This window comes from Bos taurus, chromosome 11, assembly GCF_002263795.3.
Source record: "Bos taurus isolate L1 Dominette 01449 registration number 42190680 breed Hereford chromosome 11, ARS-UCD2.0, whole genome shotgun sequence".
Lineage (NCBI taxonomy): Eukaryota > Metazoa > Chordata > Mammalia > Artiodactyla > Bovidae > Bos > Bos taurus.
Genome location: NC_037338.1, coordinates 14,760,742 through 14,783,464, shown reverse-complemented (window position 1 = coordinate 14,783,464; position 22,723 = coordinate 14,760,742). Strand labels below are relative to the sequence as shown.

The 22,723-nt window shown below is 38.2% G+C and overlaps 1 protein-coding gene across 2 annotated transcripts in view; it reads right to left on the bottom strand.

Moving 5' to 3' along the window:
* SLC30A6 (solute carrier family 30 member 6) overlaps positions 1 to 19,894 on the bottom strand; it is a 48,816-nt gene extending 28,922 nt beyond the window's left edge. The window contains exons 1-7 of one of the 2 annotated variants that reach the window (NM_001075766.1): positions 19,838 to 19,894; positions 15,092 to 15,178; positions 9,408 to 9,492; positions 8,382 to 8,424; positions 6,568 to 6,633; positions 906 to 986; positions 430 to 465 (exon numbers count right to left, since the gene is read on the bottom strand). In NM_001075766.1, coding sequence (NP_001069234.1) covers positions 430 to 465; positions 906 to 986; positions 6,568 to 6,633; positions 8,382 to 8,424; positions 9,408 to 9,492; positions 15,092 to 15,178; positions 19,838 to 19,840 — 401 coding nt within the window. In that variant the 5' untranslated portion in view covers positions 19,841 to 19,894. Of the gene's footprint in view, positions 1 to 429; positions 466 to 905; positions 987 to 6,567; positions 6,634 to 8,381; positions 8,425 to 9,407; positions 9,494 to 15,091; positions 15,179 to 19,837 lie in introns of those variants that run through there. The other variant, XM_059891252.1, reaches the window with a different exon arrangement.
* Between the last annotated feature and the right edge of the window lie 2,829 nt (positions 19,895 to 22,723).

Sequence of the window (22,723 nt, the reverse complement as noted above, 5' to 3'; positions counted from 1 at the left end):
AATGAAACTGATCAGAACAGATCCACACAGTTAGCATCTTTGTTGCAGCTAATAACACTTCCATCTCTTCTAGAGATGCTACTAAAAAATTTGGGGGATCTAAATTATAGACGACAAGACAGGGCTGGTTTAGCATGTTCGCCTGGATTTGGAAATACTGAGGGACCCGACATCAAAGTAGAGAGGCCTTTTTGTTCCATATAAAAACGTAGGGGCTTGGGAACAGTTAAGGGTGAAAAGAAGGAGTCTTGGGACTTGGGGATTTTGCTTGTGAAATATATATTACCACACTCTGAACTCTAGTATGGGCCAAAGTAATCATTATTTCATATTATTTTTTTTTCATAATTTTCATAATTTTCATAATTCCCAATTAATCACTAGGAATCAAACTTAATAGTATATTGTATGTCAAAAGTAGAATCTTACGTGTGTATCTCGGGCTGCTCCAAAAAGCGTTCTGCGCTAAAAGAAAGAAATAATGTTAATGTATTAAAGAATTAAGTTAAAAAACTTTATTAAATACATAATTAATCTAATAAATTCACAAAACTTTTAAATATGACCTGTTGATTACTAGTAGTGATGAGACAAGCAGACCCACAAGTTATCCTCAAGGTGCAATGTCCAATCCTTCTCTAACAAACCTGAATATGTCTGACTGAATCCCTTCCTTTTATTCACATCTACTTATGACTGGATTTAGTAGTATCAAAGGTAATAAAAGAAGGGTATAAAGAGGGAGAAAAGTCTGAAACATGAAGAAATTGTACTATCAAATCTCCAGCATTGTTCATATTAATTTGTATACCCTTTTAACCAGAATGTCTCACTGGATTCTTTCATATTTCCAAAGGTAGCACAGGTAGAATTTGCAGTGACAGAAACATCATATACAAATGTACCTTTCTTTTAAAATAAAGAGAGCTCCCAACTGTGCCAAGACTGTGGAGGCAAATACAGCCAGGACTTCTAATCTTTCAAATCTGAAATTGGAAAATTAATTAAATTAGCATAATTTTTTCAATTCACAAACTAGCATCTGTAAAACACATCACTCACTCACTACAAGTGTAACTACTGTAAGTCAAACACTGTTTAAAAAATCTAGTTTCTAGAATGATAATAAACAGTGAATATCTTAGATTTTAGAAAGAGTACCTATTTATAAAACATATATTCTTTATGGCTTTTTTTCTCTAGAAATATTCATTATCATAATAACAGCTAACACTTAATTGACCCATCTTATGTTAGACACCCAGTCAAAGTACTTAACACATTATCTCATCTAAATCCTTATGAGGGGTGATTCTATCCCTCTTTAAAAAAATAAATAAGTAAGAGATAAGGATCTTGAAGCCCAAGAGTAAGAGTAACTGTTTAGTCATATAGCTAGCAAGTGGAGGAGTCAGATTTTCAAACTCAGACACTCTGGCTCTAGTGTTCATGACTTTAATCACTACGATAAAGAGGAGAGTGAAAAAGTTGACTTAAAGCTCAACATTAAGAAAACTAAGATCATGGCATCCAGTCTCATCACTTCATGGGAAACAGATGGGGAAACAGTGGAAACAGTGTCAGACTTTATTTTTCTGGGCTCCAAAATCACTGCAGATGGTGATTGCAGCCATGAAATTAAAAGACGCTTACTCCTTGGAAGGAAAGTTATGACCAACCTAGACAGCATATTCAAAAGCAGAGACATTACTTTGCCAACAAAGGTCCATCTAGTCAAGGCTATGGTTTTTCCTGTGGTCGTGTATGGATGTGAGAGTTGGACTGTGAAGAAAGCTGAGCACCAAAGAATTGATGCTTTTGAACTGTGGTGTTGGAGAAGACTCTTGAGAGTCCCTTAGACTCCAAGGAGATCTAACCAGTCCATCCTAAAGGAGATCAGTCCTGGGTGTTCATTTGAAGAACTGATGTTGAAGCTGGAACTCCAATACTTTGGCCACCTGATGCGAACAGCTGACTCATTTGAAAAGACCCTGATGCTGGCAAAGATTGACGGCAGAAGGAGAAGGAGACGACAGAGGATGAGATGGTTGGATGACATCACCAACTCAATGGACATGGGTTTGGGTGACTCCGGGAGTTGGTGATGGACAGGAAGGCCTGGGGTGCTGCGGTTCATGGAGTCACAAAGAGTCAGACACGACTGAGTGACTGAACTGAACTGATACTGCCTGTCACATTTACATATGTCTTATTATCCCTAAACTATCAGCTGGAGGCCATGGACTGCTGTCTTATTTATCTTGGTTTTTACCACTATACACAGTTTAATGGCATTCAACATTTGTAGTATGTACGTACACTAAAATTTCTCAAGGAAATAATTATGTTCAGAAAAGATAATAAATAATTAAGGATGTTCATCACATTACTTTTTTTCTCCTCAAATCAGCTGGTTTAATTCCAGGAGGTACAAAATTCAGGAAATAATAAAATAATTAAGGACATACATCACGTTGCTATTGGTAATGGAAAAATGTTGGAATCAACAAAAGACCATTATGTATTACTAAAAATATAACAAATGTATTTACTGACATGAAAGGAAATAAATGAAGAAAAGTAGGTTATAGGAGGGTATGGAAAAAACAGTATGTAAATGCAGCAATGTTATCTGTAGATATTGATAAGTTGATACTAAAGTGCACATAGAAATGCAAAAGGTGAAGGAAAGCAAAGGTCTAAAGAACAAAGTAGGAAGATTTCCACTACAGTATTCCACTGCAAGATTTCAAACTACAGTAATTAACACAGTACAGAACCGATGCAAAGACAGACAAATACACTTTGAAGAGAAAGGAGAATCTAGAAACAGACCAACATATACAGTTACTTGATTAATGAAAAAGTAGCACATAAAAGCAATAAAAAAGAAGAAACTTGATTCAATTAATGTTTTATCAAATTGAATAGCTGTATAGAAACCAATGTGCCTTGACCTCTACTTCAAACCATATACAAAAAGCAAATTCTAGTTTGATTGTTAAGCCTATATGTGAAAGGTCAAATTGTAAAACTCCTAATGACAGCGAAGAGTATCTCATGATCTTGGGCCAAGATTTCTTGACAAGTACACAGAAAGTACTAACCATAAAGGAAAAGACTGATCAACTGAATTTATCATTGAAATTAAAAACATTCCATGCATCAGAAGATAGCTTTAAGAGAATGAAAGAGAAAGAACTCCTATGGATCAATAAGAAAAAATAAGCAACCCAATATAAAAATGGATAAAACACTTTAACAAGCATTTCAGAAAAGAGGTAATCTGAATGGCTAATAAACATAAGAAAAAGTGCTCAAATACTCATCAAGAAAATAACTTAAACCTACAATGAGATACCACTGCACATCCTAGAATGGCTTTTAAAAAAAAGGCAATACCAACAGTTGGTAAGGACTTGAAGCAACTAGAACTCAGATATACTGCCAGTAGAAATGTATACTGCCAGTAGAAATGCAAAACCACTCTGGAGAACTGCTTGGAATTATCCTATCTTCTAATGACAAATATATGCAAGTCCTATGACAGTAATTTCACTCAAAGACATATGCCCAACATAAATGAGCACACATGTATACCAAAATAAAAGTACAAAATGAGCATATGTAGTTTTATTCATAATAACAAAAAGGTAAAAATTATCTAAATTTCTTTCAATAGTTGAACATATAAACGTATATTGGCATATTGGAACATTAGAGCAAAGAACAAGAATGAATTACTGCTATATGATGATACATATTACAATCCCATTTATATGATTTCAAAACTGGCAATAATAATCTGAAATGACAGCAATCAGAATACTGGTTACTTTTCTCGGCATTTGACTCAACCTTAAGTCATGAATGGAGGCTTTGGGGGAACTTATAATGGTTTATATCATGATCCAGATAGTAGTTATACAAGTATATTTATCTGTTAAAATTCATCAAACTGTACAAGGATATAAGAAAAGAATAAGATAACAGTCCATGCTACCAAGAAATTTATATTTAAAGGGGGAGACAAAAAAACAAATAACTGATAAGTTCTATACAGAGAATTATAGTAGTCTGGTGTGTAATGTTAGTCACTCAGTCGTGTCCGACTGTTTGCAACCCCATGGACTGGGTTGCAGCCTGCCAGGCTCCTCTGTCCATGGAATTCTCCAGGCAAGAAGACTGGGAGTGGCTTGCCATTCCCTTTTCTAGGGGATCTTCCCAACCTAGGGAATGAACCTGGGTGTCCTGCATTGCAGGCAGAATTTTTACCGTCTGAGCCACCAGGGAAGTCCAGTCTGATGTGACAAAAGACTAACTAGGTGATCTATTTCAGAATTCATTGTAGACTGCGCCCAGTCACTTAATGATATTAGCACTTGGTAATATTAAGACTGGAATAACAAAACTGGGCTTATCTTGAAAGAATCAGGTGAAGAGCATCTCAAGGAGAGAGAATAGTCTGTATAAAGATCCTAAAGCAAGAATAAGTTATATTCAAATTATAGACACAAAGACAGAGTGCATGATAGTGGTAACTTGAAAAGAAGTAGGTTGGGTCTAAGTCATACACAGCCTTTATAAACAAGGGAAAGGAGTCAGGATTTTACTCTAAATGTGATAGGAAACAACTGGATGGTTTTAAGGAGTAGAATGATAGCATGATTTAGGCTTAAAAAAAACCAAACAAACACTGGTTGCTACACAAAGAATGGACTCCAAGGGTTGGGAAAAGCAAAGTATGCAGACTAGTTAGAATTAGGATGCAGGATGTTGCTGAAGGCAAGAAATGAAGGTAGCTTGGTTAGGATGGTAGTACTGGAGACAGAAATGGGGGTGGAGGCAGATTCTGGATGTGTTTGTAAGTTATCCTGACATAACCTCCCGATGGATAAATGTGGGTGATGAGAGAATAATCGAGGATTTTGCCTGAGCAACTAAGTGGCTGTGTATTTACTAAGATGGGAAAAACTACAGAGGAACAGATGTTGGGGAAAGAAAACAAAACAGGAAATTTAGCTTGAATTTAAGACATCAATTAGGCACCCATGTGAAGTTGGCATGAAGGGAACACTGACATGAGGTAAATCTCAGTGCTACAGAACTGAATTTTGGGATTATCAGATATAGATGATACTTCAAGCCATGCAACTGACTGTAATTATATTTAATTGCTCTCTCGTTTCCTATTCTCTAAGCAATGAGACCAAAATGGGAGCTGTCATGTCCTTATTAAACCTTGTATCCTGGCCACAGGAGCTAAACTAAAAAAACTAACATCTATACCAAGGCGGAAAAACCAACAGCTCTTTCTCATTAATTTTCAGAACTAGAGCTGGGGAAGAGTCCTTTCCTGTCTAGGAGGAAGGTGAGAAGGTTCCAAGTCTTGCTAGAAGTTATCATTCCAGCAGAGTGGAGAAAAATGGTCTGAGAAACCGAACCTGACATGCAGAGAAAAGCAGGCCACTGAGGTAAGAGAAAGACAATGTCCTGAGTGTCCCTGTGCCAGCTTACCTCAGTCTTCCCACACAAGTATATTATCATTTTCCCACCAAATTAGTTTGAATTGGATTTCTGTCACCACCAAAAGCCTGACTCAAGAGTTAAGATTTCCATATACAGATATGTATTCTCTACAAATGGTTATCATAGTAACAGTCCAACTCTATTAAATTTCAGTGACACACAAATATTTTCATTTTGCATTAAAATTTCATGTTCACTCTGTCTTATTATTTAAGTAAATAAAACCTGATTTTGTTCAAAAGAATATAATCCCAATGAATGGTATGGAAAAGAAAGGTTAAGTTTGGTTCAAGAGTTTCTTCACCAAGGTTAAATTTTTCTTTCTAGTTCTTTCCTTGAATCTGAAAGGAATTCATTTCTTTTCCTAATATAATAAAAACATCCGGGACTTCCCTGGTAGTTCAGTGGCTAAGACTCTGCACCCCCAATGCAGGTGCCCTGAGTTCGATCCCTGGTCAGGAAACTAGATCCCACATACTACAACTAGGACTTGGCCCAGTGAAATAAATGAATAAATATTAAAAAAAAAATCCTCTGATGTAAAAGATTATTTTCCAGCTTTCAGCAATTTCTAAACTATAGACACAGAGATCTTAAAATCTTTGTCAGTTTGCTGCTATCACAAATCTAGTCTTATGGGAAAAATATACCTCTACCACTGCATTAACGTTAAAGTGTATCCCACTTACTTTAACATCTAGAAGATACATACACAAAAATCCTTTGTACTTTCTCTAACTGAAATAAGAAATTACCAAAGACCTTAAAATGAACATTTTATGTTAAGATTTGTTTTGTAAAATAGCAAAGAACCTAATGTGAACATTTTACTTTAATATGATTTAAATTTAATCATCTATGTTTCTTATCTAGAATCCTCTTAGAAGATGCTTTTTAAAATCTAATTTTACTATTTATCATTATCACACTAAACAGGCAATACTTATTTTCTACAAATATTCAAGCTAGCTCTTTAGTAGTTTAACTACTAATTTTAATAGCAATAAGTTAGCAGAAAATAAAGTAAATTGAACTTACCCAAATGAATAGGCAGGGCTAGGTTTCCTCATCATCACCCAGTAACTTACTAAACAAGTTATCAAACTAAGTAAAAAGGCAAATAAATACAGCATTAGAACAAGAGCTAGAAGACATACAAAAAGAAATTTGGTTTTCAGAATACCTAAGTTGCTAAAAGTAACAGTGTTCACAGGCTAACAACAAATTATTCTAATGATTTATAATCTAATCACAATAAACACCCTAACATGTGAGTTTTAACATGGGGAGAAACAGAAGAAGTTATGATATACCATTAAGACAGTTAAATAGAATACTTTAAACTCATATTTTCTCTACTCAGTAAGTTATCCACCCTAAATGGTTTCCATAACTGAGCCTGCAAAAAATAACATAGTAATAATTAAGAATATTTACTTGGTTCTAGGCATAAACTGGAGAAGGAAATGGCAACCCACTCCAGTGTTCTTGCCTGGAGAATCCCATGGACGGAGAAGCCTGGTAAGCTGCAGTCCATGGGGTCACACAGAGTCGGACACGACTGAAGTGACTTAGTAGTAGTAGCAGGCATAAACATTTCAACTTTGATAAACTTTATTTAATCTATGTTAAAAGTTAAACTAAATATTAATAACACCTTGACAATATTCTAGATGAGGTAAAGTTATGGTTGCTTTCCAGGTATAGTGGAAATTCACTCTAAGACAATTTACTACAGTGTGAAATTCAGGTAACAACTATCTGTTTTAGATCCATCAAGAAGATTTAGTTATGTGACTGATGAAAAGACATCCTATAACACACCTATGGCACAGATATTGGAGACATCATTGTCCAAGCACTTTGTAATCTTTATTGGAAACATGGGGCTTCCCTGGTGGCTCCGACGGTAAAGAATCTGCCTACAATGCGGGAGACCTGGGTTTTATCTCTGGGTTGGGAAAATCCTCTGGAGAAGGGCATGGTAACCCACTCCAGTATTCTTGCCTGGAGAATCCCATGGACAGAGGAGCCTGGCAGGCTACAGTCCATGGGTCTCAAAGAGTCAGACACCACTGAGTGACTAAGCACACACACACTGGAAATAAGAAAGGTCCCCCAAAGCAGGAGCCGACAGGTTGTCTCTCGATCTCACAATCACATACTTGCTTTGCAGTTATTAATACCCCTCATTTCTTTTCCCATCTACACAGTTCCAGTGGGAACTGGTATGCTCTTACATGTTCCTGCTCCCTAGCAGGAACCTATAGCTGACTCATCTATAGGTAGGCAACTGACCTAACGTCTGGGTATTTTTCTGTTGCTATGTAAATGGGATATCTTCTTCCAGCATATCTTCTAATTGTTTTTATTTGTATACATGATCCATGTTGATAATTTTACTTATTTCACAGATTGCTGCTACTATTGCTAAGTCGCTTCAGCTGTGTCCGACTTTGTGCGACCCCATAGACAGCAGCCCACCAGGCTTCCCCGTCCCTGGGATTCTCCAGGCAAGAACACTGGAGTGGGTTTCCATTTCCTTCTCCAATTTCACAGATTACTTTCCTTTAATTAAAGAAAATTTCATAAATTCAGTGCAATAAACTCTTCTTTTATTTTTACTGTTTTATTCCAAATAGGACATTTATACAGAAATGTGCATGAAGCACATATGTACATTTTAACAAATAGAAAAAAAAAACCACCCATGTAACCACAAATTAAGGTCAGAAGTAAAACAACGGGGAAGTTTTCTGGACATCTCTTTCTTTTTTTTTTTAAATGAAGTATAGTTGATTGACAAATTCTATATAAGCTTTAAAACATTAAGGAGAGTTTTTAAAACTTACCTAAAAAGATCAAAAATGGTCAGGTAAGTATAGGCAGTTAAAGCTGCAAAACAACAGAAAGACTGATTAAAATGTTACTGAATCCATGGTTAGGAAATACAACAAATAATGGTACATAAAAATATAAGAGGTTTTTAAAAACACAAGAAAGATATTAAGAGGTTTTACCTTTTAAGAAAAACTCAATAAACCTCAAAATCTTATTTATACACTACATAAATTGAAGAACTAATCTATCACTAAAAATACCTCACAAAGATACATGCACCCAGTGTTCACAGCAGCACTAGTTACAGCAGCCAAGACATGGACGCAACCCAAGGGGCCATCAACAGACACAAAGGCAGGAAGGAGGATTACTCATCCATAAAAAGGAGTGCATCTGCCATTTGCAGCAACACAGATAACCCCTAGAGTATATTCTGCTTGGGGAAATAAGCCAGAGAAAGACAAATACTATATGGTATCACTTATATATGAAATCTAAAAAATAAAACAAACAAATGTATTAATCTATAGCTTCCTCACCAAGGGAAGTCCCTATAGTAATTTTGAGTGGAGTATAATCTATAAAAATACTGAATCACTATGCTGTACACCTGAAACTATTAACATAAATCAACTATACCTCAATTAAAAAATAAAAAGAAACCTCCGTTTTTCAAATAGATTTAAATCTTTTGAAAAAGCTCATTTTAAATAATGCCTAACAATTGAACCAAATTTTATAGTTTACAAGGTACTTTTGAGGGACTTCCCTGGCAGTCTAGTGGTTAAGACTCTGCACTGCCACTGCAGGGAGCAGGGGATCAATCCCTGGTTGGAGAATTAATATCCCACATGCCAAGCGACAGGGCCAAAACAGAATATAACAAGGTACTTTTGGAATAGATTCCCTCATTTAAATCTTTCAAGTTGTATTTCAGAATAATATATTCCATGTTAAGGAAGACATACCTTTATTTAAGATGAGAACAATAAAAGTGAAATTAATAATTAACTATAAAAATAAGAACAGTGACATACCTATACTATTAGTGGAACTGCACCACATTAGCAGGAAGCCAGTACATGTTAAGTTTATTGCACCAAAGAGCAGTATCTTCCAGGACTGTGAAAAGGAAAATCATTCTTACTTGTACAACACCGATAAACTTCTTTGGGTCCACTCAAGTTTGAGGATTCATACTCTAATATTCAAAGGAATAAGCACAACCTGTTTTAAAAAACTGAAGGGTTACAGTTTCTAAAACTTCCCAAAAAATTCATCAACCAAGTTATTATCACAATATATAAACCTAAAAAAATTCGAGAAGGGGAATTATTCAAGAGAAAATAAATTCTGACATATAAATTCTCAAATAGTTGAGAAAATAAGATGACATTTGAATATAATTTTGACTCTATAAACATATATATGGAGACAATGATAAAACAAATGGGGCAAAATATAAAGCAACTGATGCATCTGAATAAAGGGTATAAGGGAATTCGTTACACTAATCTGAAAACTTTTCTATAAGCTTGCAATTACATCAAAATAAAGTTAGCCTGCCCATCCACCCACCAAAAACAGAACAATGCTTGGTTATTTACCAAATAGGTCATAAGAAACAGGACTGCTAAAAAAAGGAGATTACCACAGTTTAGAAGTTCATAGAAAAGGGAGGATTTGAGATATACCTTGAAACAGCTATGGTTTTTCCAGTGGTCATGTATGGATATGAGAGTTGGACTGTGAAGAAAGCTGAGCGCCAAAGAATTGATGCTTTTGAACTGTGGTGTTGGAGAAGACTCTTGAGAGTCCCTTGGACTGCAAGGAGATCCAACCAGTCCATTCTGAAGGAGATCAGCCCAGGGATTTCTTTGGAAGGAATGATACTAAAGCTGAAACTCCAGTACTTTGGCCACCTCATGCGAAGAGTTGACTCATTGGAAAAGACTCTGATGCTGGGAGGGATTGGGGGCAGGAGGAGAAGGGGACGACAGAGGATGAGATGGCTGGATGGCATCACCGACTCAATGGACATGAGTTTGAATGAATTCCGGGAGATGGTGATGGACCGGGAGGCCTGGCATGCTGCGATTCATGGAGTCTCAAAGAGTCGGACATGACTGAGCGACTGAACTGATCTGAAACAGCTTGGATTTAGTCAGAGGAAGGAAGAATAGCATTCTAAAAATTAAGGAAGACGAGATCAAGTGAAGTGTTTTTTACTTTGTTCTGCTCCAATCCCTACATAGGGAGACCAACACTTGTTTCAAAGTATAGATGAAATAGTGGAAGGTTGTTATTTGGAAATGTTAAGTTTAAACATATAATTTATATTTATATATTTAAATAGATAAGGTCAAATAAGGTATGGGAAAGGTATGGGATAGGATGGTTTTATAATACAGATGAAAGCTGTAGGTCTAGAAAGGAAGACCACCACCAGAAGTGAGAAGGATAAGAAGGTAACTCAAGAGACAGAAATCATAAGGCAGAAAGAAGTGACAGTCATGGAGCACAGAGGTAACAGGCTATAAATCTAAGGAAGAAACAAGCCATTTCCTAAAACTAAGGCATATGGTAAAGTAGGACTGGACACTTAAATACAGAAAAAATCTTCACAATAGCTGTTATGGTGAATACGTTACTGGAGCATCAAAAAGAAGAACAATAATTCCCAGCATAAATTTATGGGAGACACCATTCTCGAACTTCCTCCTCAAGGAGGAGCAAAACCAGAAGAGCAGGTGACATGGGGATGTTAGAAACTTGAGAACTGATATGACAAGTTAACAGGACGAGGGACTGTATGCCCAATGAGGACATGACTGGACAAGGGGCCTAGTCAGGACAGGGATTCAGTAACAGTCAGAAAAGGCAGATAAAGCATGTAATACATGCCATTCTCATGCCAAATCAAGCTGTTAATCAAACATTTGAGTATCTATTTTGTAACAGATAGCATTTGAGGCACTGGAGATACAGCAGTGAATGAAACATGGACCTTGTAATCCAGATGGGATGACAGACAAGAAGCAAATATAGGAAGTCAGGCGGTGGTAAGTGCTAGAAAGAAAAAATAAAGCATAGTAAGAACACAGTAATGGAAGATACTAAAGAGCTGCTCATCTAGATAGGGTGGTCAGAAAAGAACTCTCTGATAAGCTGACATGTGCCCAGAAATCTGAAAGAGGTGAAGATGCTAAGCATCCAGACATCTCAGAGAGAAAACGGAAACCACAGTGCAAATACTTTGAGATAAAAGAGGGGCTGAGGACAGCTAGACAGGAGAGGTGAGAGGAGTCTGGGGCTACATTAAGCAGTGTCATGTATGCCAGGAAAAGAACTGGGATGTATTCCAGATGAGATGAAGCAGTGACTTAGCTTTCATTTTAAAAAGCTCATTCAGCTTCTCAACCTGGAATATGCTGCACAGGGGCATGGATGGAAGTAGGAAGACCATTAGAATGTGCTTGCAATAAACCATGTGGGGAATGATGGGAGCTTTGAAGGTGGCTGTTAGAAGAGTCAGCTTCTGTCCTACTACGAGGACAGAGCTGGCAATTACTTATAAAACAGCTGTGAGGAGTGAAGGAAAGAGAGGGGTAAAGGTGACTCCAAGGTTTCTGGCCTGAGCCATTTGGTGAAGAAGTGATAGAAAATCAAAGTTCGGGTTTGATCTTACTAAATTTGAGATGGCTATTAGATATTTGGGTGAAAATGTTGAGAAGGCCATTATATATAGGAATTGGAGGTAGGGAAGAAGGTAGAGGCTGAGATATAAATACGGGGTCATCAGCATATGGTAGTGAAAGTCTCACCAAGACAGAATGAGGCAAACAAGAGAGGCCAGAGTTCTCTAAGTCCTGGGCACTCCAAACTCAGAAGTCAGAAAGATGGGAGGCGAGTAACAAAGGAGACTAAAAAATAAAGACTAAGAAGTAAGTGGGCCCCCCCAGGTGGCACTAGTGGTAAAGAACCCACCTGCCAATGCAGGAGACATAAGAGATGTGGGTTCGAACCCTGGGTCAGGAAGATCCCCTGGAAGAGAGCACAGCAACCCACTCCAGTATTCTTGCTTAGGGAATCCCATGGATAGAGGAGCCTGGCAGGCAACAGTCCATGGGGTCACAAAGAGTCGGACATGACTGAGTGACTAATACTTTCACGCTTTCAAGTAAGTAGGAGGAAAATCAAGGGTGGCAGTTCAGAGTCCAAGTGAATAAAATGCTTTAAGGAGGAAGACTGATTCAAATGCCATTGAAGGCCAAATAAGATGGGAAATGAGGATGACCATTGCTTTTGGCAACACAGAGGTTATTAGGTACTTGTAAAAGCAGTTTCTGTGGATAAGTGGGGACCAGAGTTAGACTGGTTTTGCTTAACAGAAACAGTGAGAAGAGAAACTGAACAAAGAGAGTAAAGACAATTCTAAATAGTTTTGCTTCAAAAGCAAGCAGAGAAAGGAAGCAGCAGCTGAGAGTGGTATTTATGGCATGTAATTATGATGTGAGAAGGAGAAAGATTAAAGAAGGAACAACAATGCAAGAGAAGAAGGAATGGTTCTAGGAACCCTGGCTCTGAGTAAGGCAACAATGGAGGGATGGGCCTTATGGACCAGATCAGACAGTTCATTCAAAGAAATGGGAGGGAAGGCAGAGTGCCGGCAGATGTGCTAATGACAAGGTGCAGAAGTTTTCTCCTGATTGCTTCTTTTCCCTCAGAGAAACAGGAAGCCAGACCCAACAGGTTAGAGTGAGGATGAACAAGTTTTGGGGAGTTCGAGGACAGAAGTGAAAGAAAATGTCACTTAAGAACGTGGGAAATTGAATAAACTAGGAAGATACAGTATGGGCAGTGCAAATGGCATACTTGATCATGAATTTAAAGTGAGACCAGGGGCTTCCCTGGTGGACCAATGGTTAAGACTGTGCTCCCACTGAAGGGGGCACAGGTTCAATCTCTGGTTGGGGAACTAAGATCCCACATGTGCCATGGCGTGGCAAAAAAAATAAAAAAACAAAACAAAACAAAGTAAGACCAGTCAGTACGGTTTTGTGTTTAAGGCTACACTCAGTTGCTTGCATGAGGTACAGAGTAGAGTGGACTTAATAAAGTTGAGGATTTTCCAATAAAGTATGATAGACAGAAGATGGAAACAAAGGGGTTGAAGGCATGTGCAAGAAAATGAAAATGATGGACCAGAGAATCTAAATTGATAAGCAAGCAATTGACAATAAGAGACGTGAAAAAACAGTGAAAACACAGCAGAGTCAATGAACTGGAGGTCCTGGTAAGAGAAGGGGACTGGAAAGACAAGAGACGGTGACTGATGAGTAAAATGCTTGTAACTGAGACAATGGGAAGATAGTTATTGTGAATGATAAAGTGTATGGCATGATCAGGCTTCCTTGGTGGCTCAGTGGTAAAGAATCTGCCTGCCAAGCAGGACTCGTGGGTTTGATCCCTGAGTCAGGAAGATTTCCTGGAGAAGGAAATGGCAATCCACTCCAGTATTTTTGCTTGGGAAATTTCTTGGACATAGGCATATAGTAGGCTTCACAGGGTCACAAAAGTGTCGGACATGACTTAGTAGCTGAACAGCAGCAGCAGCATGGTATGATCATAGGAGTGGGCAGTTGAGAGGAACACAGGACAAGATTTGTGGTGAGGAATTGAGAGGTAAGGATCTTTCATATGAAATATGCAATCACTAAGAACTAAGACAGGAGAAGTAATGAATAGCGATGAGCCAGGTGGATCTCTTCAGATTTAAATTATGATACAGGTTGTCTGTATAATCCAGGTGCTCCTGTATCAGTTTTGCTCCTACTACCTATTCTGTGGTGTACGGTGTTTCACTGAAGTGTGCTTAAAGAACTCCCTGCTTACTTCTGCAATAGAGTTGTTTTCCATCAACATCGTAACTGTCTGTTCTCAAGAGAGCATCCTAAATGGACTAGATACATAAGTAGGTGAGTTAGTTTCCTACCCTTGGCTCTTGAACTTTAACATCTAGAGGTGACAATATTTCCAAATACTAGAATTACTGGCTTCTGATTATATCCCAAGGTTTTATAAACAGGAGATAAAAGGGTAAAAAACAAAGAAGTCTTTAGTATCACAAGACATGGTCAATATTATTGCTTCTGCTTATTATGTTACATAAAGCTAGCATTATTTAAAATTTTATTTTATACTTTTATTAAAAATGTGAGCAAGAGACACATAGTCACTACCCTCAAGGAACTTACAGTATAAATGAGACAGTAATGAGAACAATGAAAACAGAATAATAACTAGAAAGTCTACATTGGTGACCAAAATGGGTACCGATTATTTCTTTATAGTCTCAAAGTTTAACTTAATGAAAAAACTTGTTTTCTGCCTTACATTCAAAATGAGAAAACATGGCTTCAGACCACATCCACTTAATTTGTGAAAAAACTAACAACATAAGGCAATCACCAATTTTTCTTCAAAACTCTTTAAAATCAGAAAAAAAACTAATAAAAGCTGAGTTTCCTCCCAGGCATAACAACTGTATACTAAAGTGCTGTGGTTTTACATTAACAAATTACTTATCCAACAAAAAAAAATAAAAACACTGTGATGAATTGAGAGTGATTTATATTTGTCTTAAAAATTACCTTTTTCAACTTTATAATACTGTTGATACAATAAATAAAATTAGGATTAAGAAATAAAAATAACTTACCCTTCGATCAGCTGCTACAAGTCTAAATTCCTGTAATAACTTGCCAAAAAAAGATCTTTGTGGTTTTCTAAAGAGATGAATTGTCCCCTTTAAAGTAAACAAAAAGTATACAAATCAGCATTTAAGTACCTAAGCTTCTGCACTCCTGTGATATAGTAAATCACAACTAACATTTCTTGAATGCTTGATACACGACAAGCAATTATTCTAGACACCTTACATGTATTTGTCTATTTAAGATTCACAATAACCTATGTGGTGGAAATAATTTTTAGTAAACTAAGTACACTTAAAATTCAACATTCAGAAAATGAAGATCATGGCATCTGGTCCCATCACTTCATGGGAAATAGATGGGGAAACCTTGGAAACAGTGTCAGACTTCATTTTTTTGGGCTCCAAAATCACTGCAGATGGTGACTGCAGCCATGAAATTAAAAGATGCTTACTCCTTGGAAGAAAAGTTATGACCAACCTAGATAGCATATTCAAAAGCAGAGACATCACTTTACCAACAAAGGTCCGTCTAGTCTAGGCTATGGTTTTTCCAGTGGTCATGTATGGATGTGAGAGTTGGACTGTGAAGAAGGCTGAGCACCGAAGAATTGATGCTTTTGAACTGTGGTGTTGGAGAAGACTCTTGAGAATCCCTTGGACTGCAAGGAGATCCAACCAGTCCATTCTGAGGGAGATCAGCCCTGGGTGTTCTTTGGAAGGAATGATGCTAAAGCTGAAACTCCAGTACTTTGGCCACCTCATGCAAAGAGTTGACTCATTGGAAAAGACTCTGATGCTGGGAGGCATTGTGGGCAGGAGGAGAAGGGGACGACAGAGGATGAGATGGCTGGATGGCATCACTGACTCGATGGACGTGAGTTTGAGTGAACTCCGGGAGTTGGTGATGGACAGGGAGGCCTGGTGTGCTGCGATTCATGGGGTCGCAAAGAGTCGGACACGACTGAGCGACTGAACTGAACTGAAGTACATAGTGCTAGTAACATCTGAGCAGGAATTCAAATCTAGGAGTTTTAGCTCAGGACCAAAACCTCTGCTGTAAAATAGATTGCCTAGGCAATTTTGAACCGGAAAAGCAGTTTCCAAGTAGCTCTAATTTCCAAGATATTATACCATTTACCTAATTAAAGCTTTATATATGAAAGGTTTGGCAAGTATTACTAGAATCAAACCTCTGAGTTTCTCTCTTAGGCATTCAAAGTATGTGACATCTATCTAGCTTCCGTGGTCCCTGCTAGTATGCAGTACGGTACTAGCAGAGAAAGAACACGGCAGTGGTGAGCACTGAGGGATTTGCCACTCAAGCTCAGGAAACAGTGTAAGAAAGCCTTATCATAAAGGAGCGCTCAACCACATATAGGAAATTAGCCTGAAATTAAGGTAGTATCCAACATCAGTAGGAGAAAGTATGGGTTATTCAATAAATGGTATTTGGAAAAAGGCAAAGATGGGTCCTTACTATACTTCTCAATCTAAGTTTTCAAATATAAAACAATAGTACATTTGAAGAAACTCATGGATGTATAAGAAAGAAAACCCAAGAAAAATAAACTGAAGATCTTTGTTATTACAAAGGTAAAGTAATTGTTTCTAGAGAAAAAAATATCCTTCACAATTTTCAATGGGTCATACACAGTAACTTGACTACTAAGTGCCATGCACTTAAATATTTGGATTTCAACTTTAACAAAACATTTTCCTAGATGGTAAAGGCCACAATCACTATACCACTATACCATAATGAGGCATTTCCATCTCATTAAAGTTGGCCAATTTGACTCAAACACTGGCTTTTTACAGACAACAGAGGAAATGGGAGTTAACAGATAAAAAATGTGAAGTTTCAGATCCAATACAAGCAGAAGTATGATTTGCCTACAGGCAAATACATTTAGAAACATCTTGGTAGCTATAAAATGATATATTCCATTTCTTTAAGTTTGACATGTCATTAGTTGCATTATGTTGAGACTCAGCGAAGGCAGAAAATAGGCTGAGTGCTAGAAATGTGGCACAACAAAAACAGCAAAATGCTGGTAACTGTGGAGGCCAAGTTAGGGCTACATGGGGACTTCATGATATTCTCTCTACTTTTCTGCATGTTTGAAAGTTTACACAATAAAAAGTTAAAGATATACTTTAAAATGTAAAAATAAAGCATCAAGAAAAAGGTATTACCAATTTTGATACCCAAATAAAGATCAGTGTATGTGAATAACCTAAGGCTCTGCTAAGTCAATTCAGTTGAAAAGGAACAATATGCTATTTTAATCTGAGATGTTACTAAATGTTAATGTTAATAAACATACTTTATTCTTAAAGAATTATGAGTGGGATATTTTGGTCCCAAAGATAAATTCTGCTTACTACTGTTATTCTTGAATATCTTCTAACTTCTAGCTCATTTAAAATTATTTCAGTTACTTTAAGTTTCAGGTTAAGACAATCAATAAGGTTTCTAAAAGGCAGACGTCCATTTCTGATGCCATTCTGATAGTAGAGGAACAACTACAAATACCCTAATCTTAATGTCACTCTTTCTAAAATTATATTGGCTCTCCACTGTTATCAAAATAAACACCAAATTTTACAACCTGGAACTCAAGTGTGTTCAGTGAGTTAGCCTGTTTCTTTCCATTTTCTCTCTTGCTCTATTTCCACTATTGAGGAAATTGCTCTCCTCAATTTCCACTATATTGGTGTACTCCTTGTCTCATGATCATATCGATAATTCTACAGTGAAAAGATCAGACTGGTCTAACCCAGGCACTAATAGCCCTGTAGCACTTAGCAAGTTATCTGACCTCTCTGTTTCCTCACCCAGAAGAGAGTAATGAAAAGTAGACTAAGAGACTGGAATAAAGGGACAAAGTACTCAGTTCACTGGTTCACTTCCTGCAAGAAGCCGTATTACGTTATTTAGATGAGTTTTTTTTTTAATGCCACTTGTTTTGTAATTCACCACAGGCTAGCCTTCATACTGTCATCTTGCACGGTAAGTTCATTTTCAGTAACTTCACCAATAACAAGGGCTATATTTCCCCAACATTTTCTAAGATAGCACTATGCTTTGCACATAGTATATGTTATTAAAATGAATAATGGGCAATTTTAAAAATAAAACTTAAATGCTAGTATTTCCCTTATTACTAATGTTTCAAATATAAAAATTTACTGCCAAGGTTACTTATTCATCATTTTCTGAAACAGGTATTTATTGAAAACTTCCTCTGGGCCAGGCACTGTACAAAAGACTCTGGGAATGTGACAGTGAATACATAGGTTCTGCTCTTAAAGAGCTTATAGCCTAAGAAGTGAGAAAGACAAGCAAGTAAATACACAATCGTAACACAGTCTGCTAAGGGCTACAGATGCTACTGGTAAAAAGCAGCCTCATAGGAGCCTAAAGGAGGCACTTAATAGGACCTTGAGACATGACAGAAAGGCTCAGGAAAGAGACTAAAGGACACGTAAGGGATGGAGAACGATTCTTGCAGATAGAACAGCACATATTAATTCAGCGCAAAGGTCTAATTCTTAGAGCACAATCCCCAAGCTGTTCCTGGTAGCTGGAATATGGATATATGTATGTATGCGTGAAAAAAACCTGCAAAGGTAAGAAGCTAGACTACAGATGTCTTTGCTTGCCATACTAAACAGGTCTTTAGCTTGTGGGCTAAAGAAAAAAAAAAAAAGGAAGAATTTTAAGCAAGGAACTGGTATGGTCAAGTTTTAGAAACTTAACTCTGCTACACAGTGGTGAATGTTCTGATGTTGAACACAGAGGCTATTTGGTCAGCCAAAACAGTAAACTTTTACCTATTTTCTACATGTTTAAAGGAAAGATTACAGGAAATTTAGAAAATATTTAAGTAGATAAATAAGACATTTTTTCCATCATATTCACTCAAGGAAAAAATGGAATGACAATACGTAGACACAGAAACATGGTCGTTCTGTCATATACAGGCTATCAATAAGAGATCCATAAATTTTTCTGATAAAATGGTGTGTACCTCTTTTGACACTGAAATCACAATCCACTGCTTACCCTTAGATGAAATTCAGAGAGCTATATACTTGATTTATTAAAGAATAAAATAACTAACTTGTCTAACAAAATTTAAACAGCACATTCCTAAAGCCCTAAGGTATACTGGGATCTACAAAAGCACCAAAAAAGCTGCAGTAAGAGGAACGACCGACACCTTGACTTTCGCCAATCTTTGGCCTTCTCAAAGTTGTGCTGTACCCGGCTATCTGCACTCAATAAAACCAATTTGGAGAGTGGGGCGTCAGCTTCAATAGCCTATTAATCATGCTGTTCATTAATGCAACGTTATCATCACTGCTGTACGCATCACTAATACGGTCGTCGCTACTGTGGACTTGTTTTCAGATCTTTTGTCGGTGTTGTGGTTACTGACACCAGCAAAGACTTTTATTTCTATATCAAGGATATCACGGCAGCGAAGAGTCATACACTCATCAGAGCCGAAAAGTCGTTCTGGAGCGATGCCGGTGTCCCGAGACGCAAAGGAACCGGGTGAGGGAGCGAGGGGGCATCAGAGCTCTGAGGGCACTCTCTCCGACGCTAGACTCCTTCCGGGGACCTCGAGCATAATTCTGACGACCCCTCCTCTGGGCAGCTGAAGCATTTCTAGGCCGCTTCGGAACCAGAGAGAATAAGAAGAATCACAAAAGAAACCCTCATTCCCCTGGCCAACTCACCATGATAAGGAGCGGCACAGCTCCCACCGGAAGACGCTCTGGGAGCTGGTAGTTCCCTGGAGCGGAAGGGGCGTGGACATCAGAGGCCGATTGGTTGCGAGCGACGCGGGGGGCGGAAGTGCGTGCACTGGCCTCCTGGTCCGGCGCCCCACTTCCCGGCTGCCCCTGCTTTCTATAGAGGCGAAGGCGGCGGCTAGAGCGACTCTTCCAAGCTGGCGGAGGTCTGGGTGCAGATTTGCCAGCTGAGGTCTTTAGGTTTAAGGAGCAATTTGTTTGTAACTAGAAAAATTTCTTTGAGTCCTGAAGCTCTTTGACCTATGTTGTGTTTTTTAATTTTTGCAATACCGTATGAAATAGGTAACATTTCCATTTTTCAATTTTTCAAGTGAGGAAACAGGATCGAGAAACTTACCCAGAGACCACCTAGTTTGCCATAGCAGCTGTTGCTCAGGCCGACTAATGGGATTTTTCAGGCAGGAGTACTGGAGTGGGTTGCCATTGCCTTCTCCAGTGACAGAGTATTATGTAGTAATTCCTAAAATAATACGTAAATTTTATAGGATTGATTTTACTTTAAAAAGGAAAATAAAACACATTGAAGTATAATTCATTCAGCAAAAATTGAATATGGAACACGTGTGTATCAGGTATCGCCCTCATGAAAAGGATATTCTTGTGGTCGTGGTTAAGTAGCTAAGTCGTGTCTAACTCTTGCGACCCCATGGACTGTAGCCCGCCAGGCTCCTCTGTCCATCTGATTTTCCAGGCAAGAATTAACTGGAGTGGGTTGCCATGTCCTTCTCCAGATGGGTAATAGTAGAGAGTAAGTGCGGAGAAGGCAATGGCACCCCACTCCAGTACTCATGCCTGGAAAAGCCCATGGACGGAGGAGCCTGGTGGGCTGCAGTCCATGGGGTCGCAGAGTGTTGGACACGACTAAGCGACTTAGCAGCAGCAGCAGCAACAGAGAGTAACTGAGTCGCTGATTTAAAGAGGTAGTCACAGAAAGCTCTAAGAAGATTAAATTTGACTTTCAAATGACAAGTCTTTTTGTGAAGATTTTTGCAGGCAGGATAAGTAGTGCAAAACTCAAGTAAGTGTGTTTTAAGATCTGAAATTAGGTAGTGTGTCTGGAGCGTTGTCTTTGAGGGGAAGAAATGAAGAGAATATCGAAGTGGTAAATAGGGCCCAGATCAAGCAGAAATTTCTAATCAGGGTTAAAGAGCTTGCTTTTTTTTCTACCCCCCTCCCCCCCCCGCCCCGGAGTGAGACAGGAAGCCAGGGGACACTTTTTACAACGGAGTGACCTGCTACATTTTGGCTGTGGTATGCAGAAAGGATTGTAGTTGGAAGATAATTGCTAACATTTATTAAAGCACTTATGTAGTAGGCACTCAGGACTTAAAGTGTATTAGCTCATTTAATCCTTATATTATCTTTTCGGGCTTCCCCAGTAGCTCGGTTGGTAAACAAATCGTCTGCAAATACAGGAGAGCCCTGTTCGATTCCTGGGTAGGCAACTTCCGTTGGAAAAGGGATAGGCTACCGACTCCAGGATTCTTGGGCTCCTCTGGTGGCTCAGATGGTAAAGAATCTGCCGCAATGCGGGAGACCTGGGTTCGATTCCCAGGTTGGGAAGATTCCCCTGGAGGAGGGCATGGCAACTCAGTATTCTTGCCTGGAGAATCCCCATAGATGGAGGAGCCTGGCAGGTTACAGTCCATGGTGTCACAAAGAGTCCAACAGGACTGAACACTAAGCACAGCACAGTATCCCTTTGATACAGGTACTGTGGTTAGCTCCTGCTTGGAAAATTGTGTCAGGGTCAAACAACTAGTCAGGGGTGGAGCTGGAATTCTGTACAACCTAGTTTTAAAGTACCAGCTATCCTGTACTTGCTACTCTTGGATAAGGTTAGCATGGGGAAGGAAAATTAGAATATTATTGCTTCACTTACACTGAGCAAATCGTTTTTGATTCTTGAAGTTTCTTTCCAGTTTCTTTCGAATTTTAACAAAACTGAAATCAGACAGTACATATTCTTTATAGTTTGCCTACTTCATTATAAGGATGTACTGTGACTTTTTCTCATGTCTTAATTTTTTTAGAGTATAGTTTTAATGCCTTAGAGAATTCAGTCATAGGCATGTGCCTTAATATCAATTGTGTGTATGTGCTGTGCACGTGGATGTGTACAGTCACTGTCAAGTTTGACTCTGCAAACCCATGACTATAGCCCACCAGGCTGCTCTCTCCATGGAGTAATTTTCCAGGCAAGAATACTGGAGCAGGTTTGCCATTTCCTCCTCCAGGGGATACTCGCGACCCAGAGATCAAACCCATGTCTCCTGCACTGGCGTTGGCAGGTATCACTGTGCTACCTGGGTATCAGTATAGTTAGCTAATTCCTTATTGATGAGTGTAACATGGTTTAGAGGTAAAAAGAAATCTCTCAAAAGTATTTTAAGAAGGGGAAAAGAAGACTCTAATACAGGGAATTGAGTAATTGGTATAAAATCATAGGAAACAACTACACAAAAGATCACAGTGAAACTGAAGACTTGAACAACTCTATATACCTGGTAGATCTAACACATCTAGAATACACCATCCAATTTCCATCCGGTGGAAATTAAAAGAATCATATTCTTAGTCAATGGGACAATTAAGAAATCACAAGAGAACTTAGAAAAAACATTGAGATGAATGAAAATTAAAACAACATACTGAAACTTACTGGATGCAGCAGAGGCAGTCCTTGGAGGGAAATTTATAGCTGTAAATGCCTATATTGAAAAAACAAGAAAAATCTCAACAACCTAACCTTCCACTTAAGAAACTAGAAAAAGAAGAGCAAACTAAACTAAAAGCAAGCACAAAGAAGGA